Source organism: Meriones unguiculatus, chromosome 3 (assembly GCF_030254825.1).
Source record: "Meriones unguiculatus strain TT.TT164.6M chromosome 3, Bangor_MerUng_6.1, whole genome shotgun sequence".
Classification (NCBI taxonomy): Eukaryota; Metazoa; Chordata; class Mammalia; order Rodentia; family Muridae; genus Meriones; species Meriones unguiculatus.
The window spans coordinates 167,398,325-167,420,167 of NC_083351.1; the positions used below are offsets into that span (position 1 = coordinate 167,398,325).

Here is a 21,843-nt window from a genome sequence, read left to right on the forward strand (position 1 = left end):
GCATACCATAATCCAGAGTTGCATTGTGCCCAAATCTTCTTGGAGACCTTGGGGAGCTACTGCCAGGATTTTGGGTCTCTCTGTCATAATAAGCTTACACACGTTAAAATGCCATATCGATCAAATCTCTGACAAGGTTGAGGGCCAGCATATCTGAATTATTTTTCATCTCTTTTTGATTTTTTTTTTTAATTTTAAATTACATCCTATGAAATAGAATATCATAATCTAATTCTGGCATATTCCTTAAATAAATATTTTAAACCCATATTTATCTGAAGTAGATCTACATAGGACAACATTATAATTACCCATTCTAGGATTAACTTTAAAAACGTAAACAAAGGACCAGATAAAATCCATTCTTATAACTAACATTCGCTAGCATAACATCAAATATCTTTCTGAACTAAAATCAAAGCTAAATTTCAATGAATTACAATACATAGAGGGGCCAGAAGATCTTGCTCCTCCTATCATATTGCATTGAAACTGAACAGCAAAAAAGCATAAAGGACAAAAGTTTCATTTGGCACTAAACGGAGAACTAAACACAAGTGGCAACCTTAGAGATGGACAATTATGACCATTTCAAACCCATCGGCCAGAAATAAACAGCATTAAATCATTTATATAGGAACTGGCAACCAGGCATATATTTTTATAATAATTAGCAATAACTTAAATATAACCCAATATAAACCAGGCCTAAAGAGCATAAAAAAACCTTTTCACATTGAAGAAATGTCAGCCTTTAAATGAAGAGCAACATATCTTATACCCTTTATAACAGTGTATTTACCTTCAGTAGAGGCTTTTCCCAGCTCCGTTTTTTTTTTTTTTTTATTTAACCAGACATTATCTTGTTTTTAAACCATATAAAAGTTTTCATCAGAACCCTTTTTATTGTTTTATCATTTTGACATAATATATTGAAAAACTGCAATTTTCTTAATTGGCTCAAATAATATGGCTTGGTTTCATTTTGTAAAATTAAGAAAATAAATACCAAAGTCTTCTGTCTTCCCCAAAGGATTGAGAAACTGTTCCAAGTTCCCTGTTAGAATGCCCCAGTACATTGTCTAAAATGCCTGATAAACTTTAAATGTTTTATTGCCTTATACATTTTTTTCCATTGGATGGTCATTTATTTAATTATTTACTTACGCATTTAATCTTTTTTATTATTAATTTTTTAATTTTTTGCACTTTATTCACTTTGTATCCTCCCATAAGCCACTCCTGAACCCACCCTCTCTCTCCCTTCTTTACACATGCCCCTCCTCAAGTCCACTGATAAGGGAAGTCCTCCTCTCCTTCCTTCTGATCTTAGTCTATCAGATCACATCAGGAGTGGCTGCATTGTCATCTTCTGTGGCCTGATAAGACTGCTCTCCCCTCAGGGGGAGGTGATCAAAGAGCAGGCCAATCAGAATTTGTCAGAAACAGTCCCTCTTGCCATTAATATGTAACCCACTTAGAGACTAAACTGCCATGTTTTACATCTGCACAGGGGTTCTAGGTTATCTCCATGCCTGGTACTTGATTGGAGTATGGGTCGCTGTGAAGACCCCTGTGTTCAAATTTTCTGGTTCTGTTGCTCTCCTTGTGGGGCTCCTGTCTTCTCCAGGTCTACTTCTCTACTGCTGAATCAGAGAGACTTGGGTCCCGAGTTCAATGCACTTGTAATAAAGCTCTCTTTCAACTGCATCAAGTAGCTTCATGGTGGTCTCTGGATGTCCTGTGAACCTGGCATTACACTTAGTTATTCCTTACTTTTTTTGAAACAGAGTTTCTTTGTAGCTCTGCAGACCAGGCTTGGCTCAAACTCACAGAGATCTGTCCACCTCTGCCTCCCACAGAGCTGGGATTAAAGGCATGTGCCAGCAAAACCAGCTTAAAGTTGTTAAAAAGAAACAGTATAAACATTACATGAATCTTTTTTTGAATTTTTATGTTATTTATTACTTTGTATTTTATATGAATTCTTGTTTTGCCTATGTGCAAGTTTGTGTGAAAGTGTTGGATCCCCTGGAACTGGATGACAAATATTTTTAGGCTGTCATTTTTGTGCTGGAAACTGAACCTGAGCCCTCTAGAAGAGCAGCTAGTGCTCTTAAGTGCTGTGCCATCTCTCCAACCTCTAGTATGTAAATATTGTCTCCTATGGAAAAATTGTCTAGGGATGATGCCACCAAGAACGGAAGCTAGAGAGGGAAAACCTTCATACTACAAGAGGAGGTAAAGGGCTGGAGAGATGGATCAGCAGTTAAGAATACTGAATGATCTTGCAGAGAACCCGAGTTGTATTCACTGTGCCCACATAGCAGCTCACAACTATCTGTAACTCCTGTTCTAGGATATCTGACACTCTCACACAGACATACATGTAGTCAAAACACCAATGTATACAAAATCAAAACAAATAAATTTCTTTAAATAAAAAAGAGGCAGAAACTGGATCATCTGTAGTTTGAGTCTAGCCTGGGTTATAGATTGAAACTATTTCACCTAGCCAAGAATAAACACTCAGCACTGAGGTTCAGTAACAGAGAGTGTTATGCCAAGATCATGAGACCCTCAAAGACCACCAGGAGATGACTCAATGCAAAAGCAACAGGACTTTATTATGAGAGCGATTTAACTTGGGACCCAATTCTCACTGACCCAGCAGTAGAGAGGTGGGACTCTGAGCACTGAGTGTGCAGGGTTTTTAAAGGGAAAAACTGTAAGCAGGGGGTTTCCATTGACAGTAAGCAGGGGGGTTCATGACTTAGAGTTACAGGATTGGGTAAGAGTCAGAGGGACGAGATGACCATCTAGCTGGAATCTAACTTACAATAATTATTCTTCTAAACTACATCTGGAACATTGGGGAATACTTTCCCAACTGATTTTCACCAATGGATGCCAGGGTGAGTCTCTATTTTCTATCAAGTATTTGTTCTGTGATATTTCCTGGAGGCTATTGCTAGAAAAATTAACTTTGTTTGTTGCCAAGATCATATTCTGTGATATTTCCTGGTGCCCAAGTTCAGCTCCTGCTCAAGATTGCTCCTTATTTCAACATGGAGTCACCCAGGCTAACTTCATTCTTCATTCCCCCGTTTCCTTGTTCATAAAGAAGCCAATCTTGGGCTCTTACAGCCCATCGTCAGCTTTAAACTGCCAGGACTTGGTTCTCATCACCATCAACTGTATAGTCCCTAGTCTTTGCCTAATGTATCCTAAGAGCTTCTTAAGCAAGCATGGTCCAAAAAATGATCAAAAGCAAAAGATATTGCCTTTGAGCTGTTATAATTCTGGCTTTATAAATCCAGTGTTGCAACAGTAGTTCCTACTCCAGCTAAGCAGGTCTTGAAGAAAATAGCTAATGTCAGAGAGCCCCTTTTAACTTAGATTTTCAGCCTAATAGGCAGAATTTTGGACTGAATATCTCTTCTTCTGAATCTGATTCAAAGGTGACAAAAGGACTCTTGGAATCATGGGCTAGAAAAGCTGAAATGCCAGCCAAAGGCTGGGCAATGCAGCAGTCCTCAGAAGAATCCGGTTAGTTGATACACTTGAGGAGTCAGTGAGCAATCATGTCAGCTTCCAGCAAGTTCAGATCTCAGCCTGCATTTTCAAACAGGTGAAAAATCTGCTGAGACAAATTCAGACTAGAAACAGAAGTTTCTAAATGGGAAAAGTGAGAAATCCCAAAATCAAGGAAATAACTCATCTGACCTATACCATATCTGTTGTAATACCAGGTATTACAACTTTTTGATTTCTTAAAAGTCATATGAATTTTTAGTTTGCAAAAGGAAATCTATAAAAAGACTCAGAAAAATAATATATCAACATTTTGTAAATAACAGCTTAAACTGCATCCAACAGAATTCTTCTTAGAGACTTGTTTTGTAACCTTTATAAACAATTTAAATGTGTCCATGGTCTAAATGTTTAACACTTTAACTGTGGGTATAGTTGTTGGTAATCAGCCATCATGCCATTTCTTCTACACTGGAAAGTTAGGCAGAAGTGCATTAAAGGCTTTAGTATTAAACTCTGGATGCTTGGACTTTCCTTTACAAAGCAACTAAAAGGAATAGGCTTAAAATATTCCTAAATCTTATATCAAAGTCTACCTCAAGAGAAAATAAAAAGCTCAAGCTTGTGACTGAATAATAAGCAGTCAGTGTTCTATCAGCCTATCCCACTTTTATTAATCAATATTGTAATGCTGAACTTCTGAGATTTTATAACAATATAAGCATATCAATAGCAGCGAAGGGGTAGAAATCTGAAATATTATCATAAAGTATTAATTTTGACCCTTTAATTTTTTATTAACTCTAAAACATTTTTCCAGATCTTTAAATAATAATTTTTAAATTTTCAAAACTTAAAGTTTTATATCCTTAAATTTTATATGAATCATATATCTTTTTATCCAGCTATTTATTATAAAATATAGACAATTTACATGAAGCCTGTAGGAAAGGCAAATAATAAACCTAGTACCCGGTAGTTCTAACTAGCTAATAAAGTAACCAATGAACTAGCAATGGATCTCATTATCTGCTTCGTTAGCTGCAAAGTTATTACTAGATTAGCTTAGCCATTAATGTGATCAGAGACCTTAGAAGGATAAATATGGTCCAATCCATGTACCAATCAAAATGTCAGTGACAACTAATCAGCCCATTACTCTATGAAGTTGTCCCTGGCTCCTCTGTGCTGGGAGCCAATGCTACTTACTGAAGCCAAAGTCAAATAGTGAGCCAGAGCTATTTAGTGGAGACAAAGCTATTTACTGAAGGCAAAGCCAAATAGTGAGCAAAGGTCATTTAGTGGAGACCTAAAGCTATTTAGTGACAAAGTTACCTAGGACCCTAAATCATGGGTGATAGATTTGTGAGGATGTTTTAGAGCATCCGTGAGATATCTTAAGAAAACATCCTTATGGTATCTTGCAGGTGCAATATTTAAACCATGAAAGCACTCTTCCTATCTCCTGCAGTGGTAATTAACCTTCCCCCATTTTCCTGCCTTCTCCCTATATAAGTAGGGTAAAAATTTCTAATAAACCAGGCCTTGATCAGACAAACAGACTTGGCTTCATTCCTTGTGTTTCTTGTTCTCCCCCTCATTACTTCCACCCCCTCTTTAGGAACCCGATGAAGTGCCTCAGGTTGGGACACCTGTGGTCTTATGGCATCATGAGCAAAGGTGGTCCAGCGTCCAGGCTAAGAAAATGAGAGTCTGTTTCTGTAGAGAAAGAGAGGAGAGAATGACATTACCTCAACCTTAACAACATGAAACATTGACTCTCCAGGTGGCCCCAGTTTTGTCCACAGTTTAGGCTGGGCCCTAGCAGTATGTAGTTGAGGCAATCTTGCCTGAATATCATAATCCAGAGTCAAAGTCCTCTGTCAGAGACATTGGGGTAGCTCCTGCCAGAATTTAGGAACTCTCTGTTATAATAAGCTTACACCTCTTAAAATGTCATATTCATCAGATCTCTGACAAGCTTAAGGGCCAGCATATCTGAATTATTTTTTACCTATCTTTAGTTATTTATTTTAAATTGCATCCTATAAAATAGAATGCCATAATCTCTAATTCTGGCACATTTCTTAGATGAATTTTTTAAAACCATATCTATCACAAGTAGATTTACATAGGCAAACTTTATAGTTATCCATCCCAAGTTTAACCTTAAAAACATAAACAAAAGACTAGCTAAAGCTCACTCTTATAACCAACTGCAGTCATTAGCATATCTTTAAATATCTTTCTGAACTAAAATCAAAGCAAAACTTTCAATCAGATACAATACATAGAAGGACTAGCAAATCTTACTCACCCTATCACATTGCATTGAGACTAAACAGCAAAAAAAAAAAAAAAAAAAAAAAAAAGCTTAACAGAAAAAAGTTTTGTTTAGCACTAAATGGAGAAATAAATGCAGCTGGCAACCTTAGCAGGGATGGACAATTCTGGCCATCTCAAACCTATCAACCAGAAAGAAACAGCATTAAATTATTTATATAGGAACTGGCAACCAGGTGTATATTTTATATAATAGTTAGCAATGAATGTACCCCTGTAGTTCCCTTTAAAGAACATAAGAAAACATATTGCATTAAAGAAACATCAGCCTTTTGAATGAAGAGCAACATATTTTACAGCTCTTTTTCAAATCATATTTGAAGATATAAAAAAAATAAAAAAACTAATACAGTTCATGTGCCCTCTGGTTTTCCATACATATTTTGACCTTTTATATCATTCTGTATGTCTTCAGGTTACGCTTTTACCGGAATCATTCTTCTGGTTTAACCAGACACTTCTCTAGCTTTTCAGACAACCTAAAAATTTTATTATGTATATATATTTATTATTATTACATTATTTCATGGATTTTAATTATCCTCATATGATACACTGTAAAAACTGCAATTTTCTTAATTGGCTCAAACAATATGGCTTGGTAGCACTTGGTAAAATTAACAAAATAAATACCAAAGTCTTTAGTCCTTCCCCAAAGGATTGAGAAACTATTTCAAATTCCCTGTTAAACTGCACAAGGTCATTGTTTAAAATGCCTGATAAACCTAAAAACATTTCATAGTCTTAAACATATTTTCTTAAAACCTGTTTTTGCAATTTTGAAATAAACATATTTTTAGAGAAAAAATATGTCTTTGCAATATCAAAATGAAGTAGCTTTTTAAAGAATAAAATTATTAAGTATAACCATAGTTCTAAAAGTCAAAAACAAATTTTATCAATGCAAACACTTCAATATTTTTAAAATTCATATCAAGGGTATAATTTTGATGTTATAAACTTTGGCTGTCAGCAAGAAAAGTTCTTCTATCCAAACATACAGAGGTGCCATTTAAGTTTATATAAACAGAGTTTCAAACATTATTATTTTTATAAACCTGGTTTTTAAGAAGTGACAGAAATTATGTAAAGTCTTTATATACTTAATAACTAATAATCAGACATCAAGGTCTATAGAACATAGTAAAATTACATATTCAAACAAACAGACAAAACTATAAAACTCATTTTTACTTCTTTTAGCTGTAATTTCTAGGGAGGAACATCTTGCTACCTGTTGAATCCAATTTTTACGACCATAGAGGCTTACAGCTTTCTCACCTGAGAAGCAGCTCTTGACCCTTTAAGAGCTGTCTGCTTGCACAGAAGTCTTAAACATTTCTCAAAACTTGTTTTATCCATTTCATCAAAAGAATCAGTCTTAAGGTTGGGTACTATAGGGGATGGCTGGCATCCCATACATGAATCTCAAAGGGGAATTAACCCTAGCTGGTAAGGGGAATTCCTAATCCTATGAAGGACAAAGGGGAGGAGCAGCACCCAGTTATTGCAAGTTTCCAAGGTCAATTTAGTTAAGGCTTCTTTTAATATTTCATTTATTTTCTCCATGTGTCCTGAACTTTGGGGCCTATGTGCACATTGCAATCTCCAATTTGCCCCACTCATACTTATGGTCTCTTGGACCCCAGTACCTTAATCTGGGACCTGGGTGCCCTCCATGGGCATTCTCTAAACCAGTGACCTTCCTCCATACAATGTGCACATTGGTTTTTACCCAGTGGTGGTTTATGTCATCCTCCAGACCTTGTGTCATTGGCTATGTGCTTTCTTACTCCAGGGTCCAGAACATTGTTTGCCAATAGAACCTTTGCCAGATCCCGGTTTAAGGCCCTTCCTGTCTTTAACTGCTTTTCCTCAGAACTGTCCCTGTTATTGTACACTCTCTCAGCTACCTCAACTAAATCTTACAGCATCATTTGTCCTATTCTCTCCCTTCTATGTAATTTCTTTTTTATGTCTGGAGCAGTCTGATTAATGAAAGCCAAAGCAACCGTGCCTGTATGTTCAGGCTTCTCTGGATCAACATGAGTATACCTGTGGAAGACTTCATTAATCCTTTCAAGAAAGGTGGCTAGACTTTCATCTGTTCACTGTCTGACATCATACACCTTGGCCAAATTAATAGGCCATCTTGCAGTAGCCTTGAGCCCTGCCAACTGAGTCTCATGGTAGACTAGGAGATGTTCCTTACCTGGAGTTATGTTGTAATCCCACCTGGGCCTCTGGTAGAGAAAGTAATCATCAATATGGACTTGATCTGTGGTTGAGACTGCTGTAGTGTCTGGGACATTTTGGCGTGCTTCTGAATTAATACGTCTGTGATCCTCTATGGCAGACCAATCTTTTAAAAGCTGCTGGCAATCGTCCCAGGTGGGATGGTAGGTATACAGAACAGTTTCAAAGAAATCAATCAAATCCCAAGAATTGTCAGAGAACTTGACATTCTGAGTTCTCCAGTTATAAAGATCCGATGTGGCAAAAAGCCAGTAATGATGAGATTGATTGATATTAGCACATTGGCAGTCCGGTGGTCCACAAGGGAAGAACTGTAGAATCTGCCTCTTGTTCCCCCGAGGTTGCCCAGCAGCTCCAGGTCCTGGGTGCTCAGTCAAATGGTGGTTGCAACCTGGATAAAGGGACCACAGCCAGCTGAGGAGTAGGAGGAGCTCTTTATGGAGGGGTGGAAAATTATTTCCCTGGGAATCCCATTCTGCAAAACAGAGGAAGGGGGGTAAGTGAGCCAGACCCTCTAGTTTTGGAGAGCCTATGGAAGGAGGATTGTTAATGTGGATCAGAAAGGGCTTGATCCATGGAGGTGGATGAATCACTAGGTCCTTCCAAACTACAATATAAGACACTTGGTCTGGGTGCCCCCATGCTTTCTAGACCACTAGGAGACGACTGGATGTAAGAGCAAGAGAGCTATATTACAAGAGCGATCAAACTCAGGACCCAAGTCTCAGTGACACAGCAGTAGAGAAGTGGGACCCCGAGCCCTGGGTGAGCAGGGTTTTAAAAGGGAAAAAGCACAGCAGGGGGTTTGCATGACAACTTATGGGGGGAGGGATTCATGCCTTGACCTGACAGGATTGGGTAAAAGCAATAGGGATGAGATGACCTTCATAATCACATAATCTACATTATCACATAATCTACATAATCACAATTGTCATTCTTCTAAGCTACATCTGGAATGTTGGAGAGATTTTTCCCAACTGATTCTCATTGATTATTGCCAGGGAGACTGTCTCTATTTTCTATCAATATTTATTCTGTGGTATTTCCTGGAGGCTGTTGCTAGGAGAGTTAACTTTGTTTTCTGCCAAGTGCACATTCTGTGATATTTCCTGGTATCTGATTTCAGCTCCTGGTCAAGATGGCTCCTCATTTAAAAATGGAGTCATTTAACTTAAACTCTTCAGGGCCACCCAGCCATGCTCCTATTTCTCTGCTCTTCTCACACTTCTTCTCTCTTCCTCTCCTTATCAAAAAACAATAAATAAATAAATGAATAAGTAACTCAAGAAATAAATAACAGCAATAGAAAACTCACAAAATTGGTAGACAAAACATACAAGCAAAGGTCCTGCTTTAAAGCTAGTATGTTGTTGTTGTTGTTTCTGGCTGATAGGTTTGATATGGCCAGAACTGTCCATCCCAGCTAAGGTTGCCAGCTTTGTTTAGTTCTCTCTTAAGTGCTAAACAAAACTTTTGTCCTTTATACTTTTTTCCTGTTTAGGCTCAACACAATGTGATTGGATGCACAAGATTTGCTAGCCCTTCTATGTATTGTACGCAACTCTGGATTGTAGTACACTAACCACTGGGAAACACTGCCCCAACTGGCACACTGCTAGGGCCCAGACTAAACTGTGGACAAAACTGTGGACACCTAGAGAGTCAATGTTTCATGTTGCCAAGGGCGAGGTGAGGTCATGCACTCATCTCTTTCTCCACAGAAAATTTCTCTCATTTTCTGTGCCTGGTTGCTGGACTGCCTGTGTTCATGATTCCATGATACCACAGGAGCCAGTGACAGCTGCCTAGGCTCTTTGTCACTGTCATTTTGGTACATGGATCAGGTCTCTGATCACATTGATGGCTAAGCTAAGCTAATGGTAGCCTTGCACTTAAAGAGCAGGTAATTAGATCCACTTTTAGTTCAATGTTTAGTTTATTAATTAGTTAAAATTACTAGGTACTAGGTCTTCTATTTAAAAAGGCAAACAGGTTTGCCTTTAATGTAGACTTCATGTTAATTGCCTATGTTTTATGATAAATGGCTAGATAAAAAGACAGAATTTACATAAGATTTGATGTTATAAAATTTTAAGTATGAAAATTTAAAAATTATTTAAAGATCTGGAAAAATGTTGCAGAGTTAATTAAAACAATTAAAGGGTCTAAATAAATATTTTCAGGTAATATTTCAGATTCATCCCCTTCTCTGCTATTGATATGCTCATATTGTTATAAAATCTCAGAAGTTCAGTGTTATAATATTGAATATTAGAATTGAGATAAGCTGATGAAACACTGACTGCTTATTATCCAGTCACAAGCTTGAGATTTTAACTTTCTCTTGCTTCTCTTCTGGAAATAGATTTAGAGATGTAAATTTGAATATCTTCCATTTTGAGGTAGACTTTGAAATATGATTTAATAATATTTTAAACATATTCCTTCTAGTTGCTTTGTTAAGGAAAGTCCAAGCTTCCAGTGTTCAATACTAAAGCCTTTAGTGTACTTCTGCCTACCTTTCCAGTTATAAGAAATGGCATGATGGCTGATTCCCAATATCTGTACCCACAGTTATAGTGTTAGAGTTTCAGACCATGGACACATTTAAATTGTTTATCAAGCTTACAAAACAAACAGCTTAGAAAAAAATGATACCGTTGGATAAATTTACATGAGTTTCAGGAAATCAAAAAGTAATGAGACCTGAATCTGACATAGCTCAAACAGACCCCAGATGAGTTTTTTCCTTAGTATTGGGATTGCTCACTTTTCCCATTTAGTAGACAAATTTAACCCTCTGTTTCTAGTCTCGAGTTTTTCTCGACAGATTTTCACTGGGTTGATTCTATCTGGGATCAGCTATAGACTACAACCTGAGATCTAGACTTGCTGGAAGCTGACATGATTGCTCACTGCCTCTTCAGGTGGCTCAGCTAACCAGACACTCCTGAGGACTGCCCCACTGCCCAGTCTTTGGGTGGCATTTCAGCCTTCCTAACCCCTGATGCTAATGGTCCTATTGTTATCATTGAAGCAGTTTCAGAATAAGAGACCACCAGCCCAAAATCCCACCTAACAGGCTGAAATTCTAAGTCAAAGGGGCTCCCTGCCATTAGCTATTATCTTGGGGACCTGCTTAGTTGGAATAGGAACTAGAATTGCAATACTGGATATGCAAAGCCAGAACTATAACAGCTCTAAGGTAGAATGTTTTTGGTCATTTTTGACCATGCTGCTTAACAACTTGTTAGAATATATTAGGCAAAGACAAGGAACTATACAGTTGATTGTAATGAGAACCCAGTACCACCAGTTTGAAGCTGACCATGGACTGTAAGAGCCCAAGATTGGCCTCTTTAGGAACAAGGAAAAGGACTTGGGTCCCAATTTTATAAAATTTAAGAAATTAAAATTTATTCATGTAAAAATTAATACCTGTACAAGATTTATTTTTGCTACCTTGCATTCTGGAGAAGCTGCATGCCTCATTATAGATCATTGTTTGGCTGCATTTGCTGTTCTTGGCATGCAACACCAAATTAAAACTGACAATAAAGCAGCTTATACCAATCAGCCCTTTCAAATGTTTTCTAAAAAAATTATTTATTAAGTATGTAATAGGTATTCCTTATAATCCTATGGGTCAAGGCATGTTTCAACGTGCCCATGCCACCATTAAGATGTATTTACAAAAGACAAAAAAGGGGAAATAATGTCTTCCTTGATCATCCAGAGCTCAATTTAAATTTTTTAACCTGGACAAACATGGCAAATATGCAGCTAAACATTTTTGGCACCCTGAAACCTCCATGGTTAAATGGAGGGACCCCTTGAATAATACATGACATGGACTTAACCCCATTTTGATTTGGCACTAGGATATGTTTGTGGTTCTTTTTGTAGGTTAAAGATGCTGCTCGATGTCTGCCAGAGAGACTGGTGCAACAAGTGGATTACATCAAGAAACAAGATCATTCCCCAAGTGATGATATTGCTGATCCTGCTGCAGCTGATTCATCCGTTGAAGTCTGAATTACACTTTTGGGCTTTAGTGCCCAAACCCCCTTTTGTTCCTCTTGTACATGTTAGCACACCTTTGTTTGGCTGATCTGGTACTATTCATCTTTGTAATTGCCAGATGTGTCCACATAGCTCAATAGCGCCAAGCTAGATTTAATGCCATTGAAAGAGCAGCATGCTATGACTCCCTCACCCCGGGTAGGGGCTGGGCTTGCCCAGCTCAAATGTCAGCTTTAACCTCTCCTTTCCTGTGTTATGGGCCGGTTAGCCAATGACACGTTTGGGGTGATCAGATATTTACCAACCTAAGACACAGAAATCCCCCTATAAGTGGGATTCTTCCATAACAGGTAAGATACTTATTGGCAATCACTCTCACCTAAGAAAGGCACGATCCCTTTGTTTTAATTCGAAAGAGAGGAGTTGTGGCAGCCTATTTGGAGTTTTTGGTAAATTGGCATGCACATCTCAACAGTGGAACTCAGTCTCTTGGCTCTGACTATTTTCCAAAATCCAGTGTCTCATAGACTGACTGACCTTGGTGGTCCTACAGCAGATTGCTCTGACCCTGAGAAACTCTGTGCTACCATAGTAACCAGACAGCAAGCTCTGTGTAACCATGAGTGAGCACTCATATGTTTTGGCTAAGTAAAATTGCCTGCTTGAGAGACTGCTTGTCCTTTTCTGCCTACTTAAGTGTTAAGTTGACGTCCATTAAATCAACACTTTGATCAGCATGTAGACTAGGAGTCCTTCTCTGTGTCACCCTGTCTCTCTCTCTCCCCAGCCCTCTCTCAGGTGGTATTCAGGTGTCCCTGCCAGTGACAACATTACGGTTGTGAGCCTCCATGTGGTTGCTGGGAATTGAACCCGGGACCTCTGGGAGAACAAGCAGTTCTTTTAACCAATGAGCCATCTCTCCAACTCCCTGGCTCCTTCTTATTATTCTTTAGATGCCTGTTTGTCTTTTTAGGGAAGAGAAGAGAGTTTGGATTGGGATGGAAGAAAAGGTAGGGAGGATCATAAAGGAGCTGGTGGACAAAAAGCAATAATCAGAACTTATTGTATGAAAGAACTATCTATTTTCATTAAATGATTAGCAATGAAAAAGGGCTAGAGCAATGACTGAGCAGTCAAGAGCACTGACAGCACTTAACAAGGAGCCAGTTCCATTTCCCAGCATCCACATTGAATCTGACAAATAGCTGCAACCCCATTTTCTGAAGCCAACTTTTGAACCACAGAAAACACATGTAATACTACATGGTGCACAGACAATATTTGTTTGTTTTACTTTGTTTTCTTTTCTTTTTTGAGACAGGGTTTCTCTTTGTAGCCTAGGCAGACCAAGCTATGCTCAAACTCCCAGAGATCCATCTATCTTTGCCTCCCCCAATGCTGGGATTAAAGGCATGTGCCATCATACCCAGTTTAAACTTGTTAAAAAGAAATAGTTTAAACATTGCATAAATCTGTTTTTAAACTTTTATATAATTTCTTACCTTGCAGCTGTGTTTTGCTTACATGTTTTTTGTTTGAACATGTTGGATGCCCTGGAACTAGATCACAGACAGTTGTGGGCTGTCATGTTTGTGCTGGGAAATGAATCTGGGTCCTCTTGAACATTAGCTAGTACATTTAATCCTAAGTCCTCTCTCCAGCCTCTATCATGTAAATCTTAAGAAGAAAACCAAGAAGGACCATTGGCCCATTGTTTAGGGATGATGCCAACAAAACTGAGCTAGACAGGGGGAAGTATCATACTACAAAAGAAAGCAGAGAGGTTCAGAGATGATTCAGAGGTTAAGAGCTCTGAATGCTCTTGCAGAAGACCTGAGTTCAATTCACTGCACCCAGAAAGAAGCTCACAACTGTCTGTAACTCCTGTTCCGAATCAAACACCTTCACACAGACATACAAGTAGTCAAAATAACAAAGTACACAAAATAAAATGACATCCTTAAAAACAAAACGAAACAAAACAAAAAAAAAAACATGATCTAAGTGTTCAATAAATATTTCAATAAAGAAGAAAACAATTCAGAAATAAATCATTTTATTGATATCTTACTATACAGAAAAAGAAAATATAATGGCTGGGACAAGGGAGATTTTTCTTCTTACATTAATACAGAGTCCACAAGTGAAGGCACAAAATACAGTAATTTTATAAATACAATGTTTTCTGCAGCACAAGGATTTATGTATTATTGGACACCTGTATATACACTATGGCTACTTCAGAGTTTGGGAGTCCACAGAAATATGGCCCTAGAGACATGTGGCATGCAGGATGGATATACTGGTTTATGGTGGTAGTCTAACCCAGACAAGTTCAAGAGTCCAAGGCTAGCCCAGAGTACATGGGCATTTCAATGAAAAAGAAAACAAGGTTTTAAGACGGGAAGAAATGACCATTAAAAAGCTTGTTCACTTTTCCCTGTGTTCTCTTCTCCTTCCATTTAGTCATTTCTAATGGGTCCATGGTGCCTTGTGGCCTGAGTGTACTGGATGTTAACTGTCTGTGATCCACGAAAGCCCCCTTCATATTCACAGGAGCTGTGTCTATGTTGCTCACTTCAGTTTCAACGTTTTCTATATATAAAAGAATAGCCACTGAGACAGTTGTAACTGTTTTGCAGGAAGGAAAAGGACAAGAATGAGTGTCATCAAAACTGTCATTTTGTGGATGCCAATTTGGCATGGACCTTTGTCTCACTCATTAGATATCAGTGCTTTTTCATTCATGGTGTCAAGGAAACTTCCAGAACCTGGCAGGGAGGGTGATAACCAAAAAAGACCCCAGAGGGAGAACATCAAGGTTTACTACTGCAGGACAAAGCCACTGGCTACCCTGTTCTGACAGAAGCCACACCAAAAGGCAAAATCGTCTTTCTGACACAACAATACCCCTGTTCCCAAAGTCCCATTGTTCTCAAAGCTAACTTCTGTCTCCTATATCCTACTCAGCAAACATCATTTGGATACTAAAACTGAGCAGAGCCTGAAGCCACAAGCTCTAAGCATCCAAAATGAGAGATGTGTCCCAAGCCCTCCATTTCTTGAAATGCAGAAGTTAGGTTTCTCTATTCACCACTGCCTCCTCTGGCAAAGACACAGTCAGAATCCCATGCCATAGACACAGTGCTCTCCACTGGGGCTTTCTCAGACAATTGGAAATACTGCTTCCTCAAGATACAGCTATACTACTCTTAGACATATATCAAAAAAATTGCTCAAGTATACAACAAAGACATTGAGCTTTATTCATAATAGCCAGGATCTGGAAACAACCCAGATGCCCCTCAATTGAAGAATGGATATAGTAATTGTGGTACATTTACACAATGGAATACTACCCAGCAATTAAAAACAAGGAAATCAAGAAATTTGCAGGCATATGGTGGGAATTAGAAAAGATCATCCTGAGTGAGCTATCCCAGTAGCAGAAAGACACACATGGTATATACTCACTTATAAGTGGATAATAGGCATATAATATAGGATAATCATACTGAAATCTGTACACCTAAAGAAGCTAAGGAAGGAGGACCCTGTGTAAGATGCTCAATCCTTATTCAGAAAGGCAAATGGGATAGACATTGGAAGAAGGTGCAAATAAGGAAGGAGACAGGAACTTACCAGAGAGGGCCTCTGAAAGACTCTACGCAGCAGGGTATTCAAGAGATGCTGGGACTTATAGCCAAACACTGGGCAGAGTTCAGAGAATCTTATGAAGGAAGTGAGATATAGATAGACCTGGAAGGGTCTGGAGCTCACAAGAACAACAGAACCAAAAAATCTGGGCTCAGGGGTCTTTTCTGAGACTAATATTCCAACCAAGGACCATTCATCGGGATAACCTAGAACCCCTGCACAGTTGTTGCCCGTGGCAGCTCATTCTCCAAATGGGTACCCTAGTAAGGGAAATAGGGGCTGTCTCTGACATAAACTCAGTGGCTGACTCTGTGATCACCTCTCCCCTAGGGCAGTGTACTGCCTTACCAGGCCACAGAGGAAGACTAGGAAAGACAATCCTGAGGAGACCTGATAGGCTAAGGTCAGATGGAAGGGGAGAATGTCCTCCCTTATCAGTGGACTGGAAAAGGAACATGGGAGGAGATGAGGGAAAGAGAGCAGGCAGGATTGGGAGGGATGATGATGGGGGGTACAGCTGGGATACGAACTGCATAAACTGTAATAAATAAAAAACTATATTGAAAAAAAAAACTAAGCAAGAAGGAAGACCCTGGGAAAGATGATAAGTCCTCATTTAGAAAGGCAAATGGGACTGACACAGGAAGAGGGAGAAAAAAGGGAACAGGAGAGGATTCTACCACAGAGGGCCTACCACAGAAGGCCTCTAAAAGACACTACCCAGCAGGGTATTAAAGGAATGCTGAGACTCATAGCCAAATTTTGGGCAGAGTGAAGGGAACCTTATGAAAGAAGTGGGAGGTAGAAAGACCTGGAGGGGACTGGTGCTCCACAAGAAGAACAACAGAACCAAAAACTCTGAGCTCAGGGGTCTTTTGTGAAAGTCCAACCACAGACCCTTCATGGAGATAATCTTAGAACCCCTGCACATTTTTAGTCCATGGCATTTCAGTCTTCAAATGGGCTTCCTAGTAAGGGGAACAAGGGCTGTCTCTGACGTAAACTCAGTACCTGACTCTGTGACTACCACCCCCGCAGGGCAGGGGAGCAACTGTACTAGACCACACAGGAAGAAAATGCTGGCAGTCCTGATGAAACCTAATAGCCTAGGGTCAGATGGAAGGGGAGGAGGATGTCCCCTATAAGTGGTTGGGGGGATGGGCAAGAGAGGAGAAGAGGCAGGGAGGGCAGGATTGTGAGAGGACAAGGGGGAGGGCTACAGCTGGGATACAAAGTGAATAAATTGTACTAAATTAAAAAGTAAAATTGAAAAAGGGGAAATATACTTCCTATCATTCTGAGAAACCATCCATTTTTTATTGTTTGACGTTCTTCTATTAATTCTTATGGTTAAATATGGTAATAATTTTGAAAGGCACCCCTGACTGAAATAATTACAAACACATCATACAGAAACCACCTCAGAGTTCACTACCCACAATTCTTTTTCAACTATAAGGTTTTAATAAATGTTTGTTACCAATAACAACAACAACATAAAAAAAGCTTGTTCTAGGTGTTCAATAAATAATTCAATGGAGAAGAAAACAATTGAGAAATAAATCATTTTATTGATATCTTACTATACAGAAAAAGGGCATATAATGGCAAGGACTAGGGAGATTTTTCTTCTTATATATATCAATACAGAGACCACAACTGAAGACATAAAATAAAATTCTTCCATAAATAAAATGTGTTCTGCAGGACAGGGACTTATGTGGCATTGGACACCTTTATATACACTATGCCTGCTTCACAGAGTTTGGGAGGCCACAGGAATACAGCCTTAGAGACATGCAGCATGCGGGATGGATATACTGGTATATGGTGGTAGTCTCACCCAGATAAGTTCAAGAGTCCAAGGCTAGCCCAGAGTCCATAGCATTTCAATGAGAAAGAAAAGAAGGTTTTAAGACTAGAAGGAAAATAACCGTTGAAAAGCCTGCTCACTTTTCCCTGTGTTGTCTTCTCCTTCTCTTCAGTCACCTCTCATGGGTCCGTGGTGCCTTGTGGCCTGAGTGTACTGGACATTAATGGTCTGATCCATTAAAGCCACCTTCATATTCACAGTAGCTGTGTCTATGTTGCTCACTTTAGTGTCAACTTTCAGAGCATGTGAAAGAACAACCACACAAGACAGTTGTAACTATAGCACAGGCAAGAAAAGGACAAGAATGGAAGAAGTGTCACCAAAACTGACATTTTATGGAAGCCAATTTGGCATGACCTTTGTCTCACCCAGTGTCACCTAGAGACCAGTGTTTTTCCATTCATTGTGTCATGGAACCCTCCAGACCCTGGCAGTGAGGGTGATAAACAAAAAGACCCCAGAGGGAGAACATCCAGGTTTACAGCTGCAGGACAAAGCCACTGGCAAGAGTGTCCTGACAGATGGACGCTTAAAGGAAAAACTGTCTTTCTGACTCCACAAGACCCCTGTTCCCACAGTCCCATTGTTCTCCATGTCACCTTCAGAATCCTAGATCCAGCTCTCTGATCATTTGGATACTAACAATTTGAGCAGAGTCTGAAGCCACAACCTCTGAGTTCCCAGCATGAGAGATGTGTCCCAAGCCTTCCATTGCTACAAATGCAGAAGTTAGGTTTCTCTATTTACTGCCGCCTCCTCTGACAAAGACAAGGTCTGAATCTTCGGCCATAGACACAGCGCTCTCCACATCGAGGACACATATGTGTAGCAAAGAAGATGTGCTTCAGCTGCCTTATGGCCCTGAGTCTATCTATTTGCTAAGCACAGAGTTGGGTAAAGCTCTCTGTGGAGACATAACCGAAGTCATCATAGCACTCGAGAGGGGCAGAGTACTGTTCCACATTCATCTTGCTCAAGTTGGCTGTGTGTTGTAAAAGGTTCCTCAAGATAGGCATGGAGAAGTCATTGCAATAGAAACTGACCTTGGCCAGCTGGGAGCACTTGCTGAGGGCAGGTATGAGCACAATGAGATGAGAGTCCTTCATCCTACAACACTTCATGTCCAGGGACTGCAAAGTGTCTGCCACCTTCTCTAGGAGGACTCGGAGAGGCATAAGATCCAAAGCCTTTAAGCCCACACCTTTCATGTCCAGATGTTTCAGCTGAAAAAGCTTCGGACACTCAGAGAAGTAATTCAGGTCTGACTGTGAAATGTTATAGTGTGTGATGGACAGGGTCTCCAATGGGGTCATCAGGCACCTAGGGATAGACCAGTAGGTTACTTTCTGGAAAATGGTGTTGGAGAGTATGGGATTGCATTTACATAGAGGCAGAAGAAGCCCAGTTCCCCAAGGATTCAAAGGGCATCATTTTAGTTGCTTCCTCCAGAAATCTCCTCTCTTAAGACAAACTGACACTTCTTCTCTTGGCCTCAATCTCAAGCAGAAGCCAGTTCAGCCCAAGAGCTCAGGAAGCACACATAAGGAGTTCCAAAACATGAAAGTCCTGGCAGGCTCTAGGGACACTTCCTGTGTACTCACTGCACTCTGGATCCCATCAATGCCTCTTCACAGTCACAATTGTAGTAATTTAACATCCTCACTATCCCCATTGTCCCAGGCACTCAGCTGTACTTAAACTCAAAACCTGTCACACATGGGAAATTTGGGAGAGACTGAGGCTGTTCTCACAGACCAGTGTTCAGAGCTCCCCTCAACACTGTGCTTGTGAGTCCACCGATTCCTCACTGCACTCTCCCCTTCCTGTTCCCTTTCCATTGGATTGGGTGGGCATCATTCCAAGAAGAATTACATCCCATCATTACCGAATCTGACCTTCGGTTTTATGATTCATTTTAGTGCATTTGACACTATGATTCATTATACATGGAATCAAGACATGCATTCTGTATTCAAGGGGTGCTAAATGCTTGTACTCACTGACTGGCAGGCATCGTGAACTACTAACCCTTAAAACAAAAGAGAAAGGTCTGCTCTGGTAGCTAACCCAGCTCTCCATCCTTGCTTACTAAGGACCCTTTTGATGCGGTTTCTGAGAAAGTAGACCCTCCTGAAGGAGAGGTGCTGGAGACAGTTGAATCTGGAGAACTGAGAAATGAACTTGTTGATACACTTGTCTTCCATGTCTGTTGTCCTGTTGCCAATCTTGATGTTCTTAGAGACGGGTGCCAGTAAGAGTTTGTGAAGATTTCTCATCTGGCCCAGGCAGGGAGCAAACCATGCCAGCATAAATATATTCCACTCTGTGTTCAGTTCAAATTCCCGGATGTGCTCTGGATGAAAAACCTTCAGGACCTCTTTGATAACATGGACAGGCTGAATCCAGATGGTCATTTTCATACAGCAGAACTGGATGGAGCCCTTTCTCTGCTGGGCCCACTGTAAGAAGCATGTTTGTTCGTCATCTACACGTGGCCTGAGGCAAAGGTCAGCTACCACCTTCAGGCAACAGCCTCAGTGCATATTTGGGAAGGACCTTCACTACTTGCTGCTCATCTTGGTTCTCTACTGAGCAGTCACCATCCTCTACACCAGCCCATATGCTCCAAAATTCATGGTACTTCTTCCTCAGGTCAAGAAACTGAAGTTTTCCCCTCCTGTGGGTAAAATTTGTCAAGTGTCAGCTACATGGCAAGACCCCACACTGACTCATCATTTCCTCCACATCACTAAATTTAGCTCTAACTCCTGCTAAGGTGGGTGTTTTTTCGGCAGCCACTTCCCACCCTGCAGAAGCTTTCCCTGACCTGCATAGGTAGCACTGGTAAGTTTCCTTGCTCTAAGTAACTCAGTTTCCCCTAGTCCCATTACTAGCGATTGGGGGAGGCCAGGGATAGCTCATTTTCCTGTGTGGCTACATGTGCTCCAAGCTCTGATATAGGCAACAGTTCTTAGCACAAGCAAAGAACAGCTTCCAAAGGCCCTGTCTCTCTATCCGATGATCAATCAGGAGCCTCTGATACTCTCAAGAAGAAGCCATTCTCCCTGACCCCACAATATCTTCCCTCTTATCCATAGGCTCCATTCCACAGAACTTGCTTATTGCTTACCTGGGGTGAAACTTTCTTTGCAGCCATGTATCTACTCCTGCTAGAACTGCCTTGAAGGTTTCCAAGTAAGGGGTCTTCATCAGTGCCCCCACAGGGAGACAGGGGAAAGGCCAGGCTGCCACCATTGCCTTCACAGTTGTAGTGTGTCTGCCAGTCAAGGCCTCCTTGAACAGTGCTGGCAAGAGCTCCATGGGCAGTTTGTCCAGAGCTGACATGTCCAAGGTCTCATCTCTCAGCAGAGCCTGCCTTGCCAGCTTCAGGAGTGTGGGTGGTGTCTGAGCACTCATCCTGGAAGGTCTTCAGTCAGAAGGATCCTGGGGAGGCATTTAGGGGAGAATACATTGTCACAATCCAGTTTAGAAAAGCCCCTCACTATTAGAAAAAACACTCTAGGTCAGAGTTACTGCTTTGATGATGGTGGAGTCATCAGCTTAAGCCATTGTCCTCATAGGAGGTCTCAAAGTGAAACTCCCTCACTGAGAAGCACACCCAAGTTTACACATTCCCCAGTGTTCCATCCAACCCTTACCAATGCCCCACTCAATCACATCCCCATTGGGCAGGGGTCCCCTGTAGTCAAGCTAAATACCATCTTTGTGTGCAAACCAGACATAGATCATGTCTCAAGTCCTGGGACAACAGAACATGGGAAGTTGACACACCCATCCTACCCATAATTTTTCTAAAACATGGAAACCGCCTGTGAAAAAACCGAGAAGATCCTGGAAATTGGGTTGATACTCCATCCTGTATTAATTAAAGTTGTGTCAAGAACCTGAATTTAAATCTAAACCTTGTCTTTAGTAGGTTCATATGAGGAGACAGGAATGAAAAATACTGTCACAAAAAGCCATCAAAGAGAACTTTTCAACATTGCATGGTAAGGATGCAGAAGTTTAACACTCTTCAGTGGATGGTTCCTGACTGGGGGCAGGTAGGGACGAACTTGTGATTCTTCAAGAGGCTGGCCACCTAAACTTTGAGCATGTTCCAGTGAGTGTATTGGCCACACAAAGGGATTTTT

At 40.2% G+C, this 21,843-nt stretch overlaps 1 protein-coding gene across 1 annotated transcript in view; it reads right to left on the reverse strand.

The window, feature by feature from the left end:
* LOC132652905 (PRAME family member 8-like) overlaps positions 1-21,106 on the reverse strand; it is an 83,273-nt gene extending 62,167 nt beyond the window's left edge. The window contains 4 exon segments of the mRNA XM_060378849.1: positions 18,576-19,009; positions 19,757-20,214; positions 20,216-20,366; positions 20,820-21,106. Of these exon segments, the coding sequence (XP_060234832.1) occupies positions 18,576-19,009; positions 19,757-20,214; positions 20,216-20,366; positions 20,820-21,106 (1,330 nt within the window).
* Positions 21,107-21,843: the final 737 nt, after the last annotated feature.